The sequence below is a fragment of the Octopus bimaculoides genome, chromosome 4, assembly GCF_001194135.2.
Source record: "Octopus bimaculoides isolate UCB-OBI-ISO-001 chromosome 4, ASM119413v2, whole genome shotgun sequence".
NCBI classification, from domain to species: domain Eukaryota; kingdom Metazoa; phylum Mollusca; class Cephalopoda; order Octopoda; family Octopodidae; genus Octopus; species Octopus bimaculoides.
The window spans coordinates 57,877,708-57,882,736 of NC_068984.1; the positions used below are offsets into that span (position 1 = coordinate 57,877,708).

General features: G+C 36.0%; 1 protein-coding gene across 1 annotated transcript in view; it reads right to left on the reverse strand.

Moving 5' to 3' along the window:
- The window catches only part of LOC106874703 (importin-13), a 57,904-nt gene that overhangs the window by 44,640 nt on the left and 8,235 nt on the right, over window positions 1–5,029 (reverse strand). The window contains exons 5-6 of the mRNA XM_014922514.2: window positions 3,811–3,919; window positions 715–813 (exon numbers count right to left, since the gene is read on the reverse strand). Coding sequence (XP_014778000.1) covers window positions 715–813; window positions 3,811–3,919 — 208 coding nt within the window. The remainder of the gene's footprint in view (window positions 1–714; window positions 814–3,810; window positions 3,920–5,029) is intronic.

The following is a 5,029-nucleotide window of genomic DNA, read 5'->3' on the forward strand; positions in this document are numbered from 1 at the left end:
ACCAATAACAAACTTTGTATATAAATACTTGCATGTGTGTGTATGTGTGTGTGTGTGTATATATACAGAGAGATAGAGAGAGAGAGAGAGAGAGAAAAATGGGTAAATTGTCAGCATTTTATATTTTTAATTTCAAACATGCGATTTTTTAAAAATGTTTTTGATTTTGCTGACTACACAATATAGTAGGGACAGTTGGGCACTGTCTGTAAGAAAAACAGCACCATGACGCAAATCACTCTGCCAGAAATTTGGAAACGACATGCTGTACTGCTTGGCATTCACAATGGAAGTTCCAATACAAACGTCTTAGAGTGTTTGGGTGTCAATCTGAGGACAGTGTAGAGGATTTGGAAAGTGTTGGATGGTTCTAATGGTGATTACGAAGGTACAGCAGCTCAGAAAATTCACTCTCATAAGAAAAGAACTGAATTTTTGGTGAGATCCAGGTCATGATTGACAACAATCCCTACAAGTCAATCAGGTCCATCACCAGGGACATGGGAGTGTCTGAGTTTTTATCAGGCAGGTAGTGCATGAAGACATTCGGTATTCCTCATACAAGAAGGAAAGGGGCCAATTTTTATCCCAAGCCATGAAGGTTCTCAGGATCTATCCAGCCATGTGGTTGGAAGCAAGCTTCTTACCACACAGCCATGCCTGCACTTTCGTTCAAATAAATTTTATTTATATAAAAAACTTCAAGATACTTACACTGACATTAGGAAAATTAGACTGACTGAACGTTTCCCTGAGATTAGAGACTGGCTTGGGCCACATACTAGGTATTGTTTGAAGCACCAATGAGGAGAACTAAAAAAGAAAACATGGAAATAGAAAGAATGTTGTATTAGCACACATGTATTCTAGCTTCATAAAATATATTTATCTAGATTTAACTGCCAAATTCCATGCAGGTGAGTGATTAGTACTACTCCTTGTAATATGTTACAAATATGCATTCAGGTATGTTCTAAAATAATGTTTCTCATGGATGGGACACCTCACTCCACGTGGTTGTGCATGTGGGAGGGAGATTGAAAAAGAAACATTGCCAAATTCAATAAATGAAGATGATTTAAAACTTTTTAAACTTGTCCAATACCACGGTAGAGAAAAAAATAATTATACAGATACAAACTCCTATTTTGTTTTCTGTGTAACCCTCTAGCATTTAAACTAGCTATATCCAGCCAAAATATTCTGCCTCTTTCATGTTCAAACATCTCATACTTGCTCTACAATGTCATTCTAAAAATAAACAATCACATCATCGAAATCTTGAAGCCATGAGATAATGCATGATAAATTTAAAACAATGTAAATAAACAAGCAGTACATTTGTTAATACAGAGAGGTGGGAAGAACTAATAATGTATTGGGAGAGAGGCTGTTGGTATTTTTCACTTTGAGAACCAGAGTTCTTAACTAATTCAGTGATGATAGAAATCATCCTTCCTCAAATCTTTCAGCTATAAAACTGTTCTGTATGTCTATATTGAACAATGTTTTCTTTTCCTTTGTCTCTCTCTCTCTCACTATATACATATACTAGCAGAAGAAATACCCAGTGTTGCCCAGGTTAAAGAAAATAATGAAATTTAAAAATGCCATCTAGATTATGCAGGTCTCAACTGCTAGTAGCTGAGATACCAACTTTCTATGCAATTCTCCAACCCATGCCAACATGGAACATAGACGTTAAATGAAATGTGAAAAGAAAGTTTTCAACTCATATATGTATACAAACACACGTTTGTCTAACTTATTTCACAAACACACGTCTGTCTAACTTATTTTGTAACCAAAAACAGGTACAGATTATAAACAATGAAAGCCATGCGGGGAGTACACACTCACACACACAAACAGACAGCGAATGTATCACATTGCTTCACTTTTATACACACAGATATACGTTCATGCATGTCAGGCGAAAAGTGAAAGTGTAATAGTAATACTTTAACACTTCTGTATATGACATGGACACTTCTGTATATGACATGGACACTTCTGTATATGACATGGACACTTCTGTATATGACATGGACCTACTATTCATGTAAGTGCCTCATACTGTGTTTTCTGTCTTGCCATTTTTATCACTGAGAATGTAGAGGTTCTTTTCATCACCAACTCTAGAACATCCAACATACAGCTGACCATGTGAGAAGCAAGGTTGAAGGAGGTTAAGTCCCACCACCTTTAGAGATTGACCTTGTGCTTTATTGATAGATATTGCAAAACTAAGTTTGACAGGAAACTGCAGTCTCTTGAACTGAAAGGGGAAATCATTTGAGATGAGAGGTATCCTTGGAATGAAGACATTCTCACCCATCATGTTGCCATGATCAAGAAGAGGTTTCTCAGCTGCATAGGAGACTTGCACATTTGTGTCTCTGTCAGAGTGGCATCCCAGTGTGCATCATCTTCCAGAAGACCTCTGAGATGGCAAGCCTGGTGATATGTTTGACATACTGTGTTATCAACTGTACATAAAGCTGTAAATGATTTGGTGTAATATAAGCCTTAGATAGTAGCACTCTGAGTAGTTGGGATGGACAACATAGACTCTGCCAAATGTGTCTGATTTCTTGATTCCCAGATGATGTGCGGGTGCTCCAAGTGCATGTCTTTCCCATTTGTTTTGGTACCAGGTATAGAATTGTGGAACTTTATTGTATAGCAGTTTTGTAGCAAATTCATCATCTTGACAGAGTTTGAAGAATGCTGTGGGTGTGGTATTTTTGGAAGCTTCCATTTGTAGTTAGACTGTGTCTGTCAATGTGCTGTCTCTGAAATGAAGGACAATGTCACGCTTGTCATGTTCTTGCTCAACCAGAAACACAGCTATTTCATTTGCTGCTGGCACATGAAACCTCCCTCCATGTTGAGCAGATGATTTCTTGTCTGATCTGATAACTACCTTGTAATCCATAGAGTCAGGTGAAATTGTTTCAAGTGCAATCTTGAAGCTTCTGATCAGGTTGTTGTTGTTATGCAGCATCTTTTGTAGAGAGACTACAATGTTCATCCTGATGCCGGAAATGTTCTTGCACCTCTTTTGCCCTTCTTGTTGAGAATCACCCATAAAATATATTTGAAGGAATTCTGGTGATATATTTGACAGAGGTAGTAGAGAGCCAATCCGATGATAAATCTGACCTTGGACCTTGAAAGTTTGCATGAATCCTGGCTCAGTTATATCTCATGTAGCTCTAAATGATGTCATCTGTAGTGCAGAACTGTAATGTCTAATTTTGTTTTGGAAGTGCTTGGAATCTTGGTCAGTTGATGACAACAGTATCTTCAATGGCTCTGGATTGCAGGGAGTTTAACCTTTCCACCAGAAAAGTGTCAAATTTGTTGGCATAACTACAGATTTCTGCCCCCACCCCCAATTTGGATGATCATGACTTTCATAAAAATGGTTATTTTTTAATAACATTTTCTGCATCATATGACCAAATCAGTGCAGTCTCCTCTCTTACACACTGCATATAATTACTCTTATGCTTAACTTTCTCCCAATACACTAATGTACTGTCAAACATGTATAATGACATTGCACATACAACAGCGTGTACCAGCTTTGTTCCTCTCTAGTTTATGCATATCCTCTGCATCCAGGGTCCATGTCACACTACTATGTAGCATTGCAATTCATACACATGCATCATACAATCTTCCTTTCACTCAGAGAGAGAGTGACTTTTGGTTGCCAATAGAGGTAAAAGCTCTCATCCTAAACTAAAGTAGGAGAAACATAATCACTCTCTGTATTAAGTAAATGAAATGAGCATTACTTACTGCTAAACATAATCTTGTAAAAATTAGTCGGGGGCCATTTGCATATTCGATAATCTTTTCTAATAACTTGGTCTTCAAAGTTTCATAATCATTTTGAGGAACTTCATGCCTTTAAAATAAATCAATAAAACTATAAAATAGAATCCAAATAATGTAATGAAATACATAATATTTTGCTATTTCTTTTTTAAATAAAAAATATTTATATTGATATATTTTTGTTGCTTAGCACCAGGTAGACCTTCTTTAGAAAACCCGATATCAAAACATTTCAGCTGTAACCAACATGTCTTTTTAGTGGTCTATCTAATGTGTCTTTCATTGTTTATGTGAGTTGTGAGATTTAGTCAGTATTTCTAGTAAGTCAAGCAACTTCACGGAGGCTCCCTAAATGGCTTGTTTTATATATGAATATATGAGAGGTCTTCTGGAGAAACCTGGGTTCAAATTCAACACTTATAGTTTAAATTACAAATTAGTTGAAAAAGACAGATAGTTCTACAATGTAAGTGTGAAAATGAATTAAACTGAAGTTTTCTGTCTATCAGACCATTATTTATCATTGAGGTTATTTGAAATAGCAAATTATGTGTCATTAGTTCACATCTGCTGCTGGTTGTTTTGTTGTCCCTATGGACAGGACACATCATTTTCTCACCTTCATGACCAGCCAACAAAGGAACTACCACATACTTACTTTATCTGCTAGAAATAGTAGCCAAATCTCCCCCTACTGTTTTAAAAAAAGGATAGACCATATATAAAATGAAACATTTAAAAAGTTCGCTACCCAACCACAGGGTTTCAGGTTCAGTTCTATTGCAGGGAACCATGGGCGAGTGTCATCTACTATAGCCTCTGGCCAACCAAAGGCTTTTAAATGGATTTGGTAGACAGAAACTGAAAAAAGCCCTTTGTGTACACACACACACACAACAGGTCATCCCATAAGTTCTGTCCGATTTTACCTTTTTTAAAATTGAATAAAATTTAATAGTATTTTAGAATGTCTAATAGAATTTTAAATTATTTTTATACATTTCTGTACATTTAAACTAATTAAATATTATTTTAAATAGAATTAAAATTTCTTTGATTAAAACCCTTTCTAACATGGAAGTATCCAAAGAGCATTTGAGGCACATAATGCTTTATGAGTACAAAAAAGGAAACTCTGCAGCCGAAGTGACTCGAAATATACACTCAATTTATGGGAAAG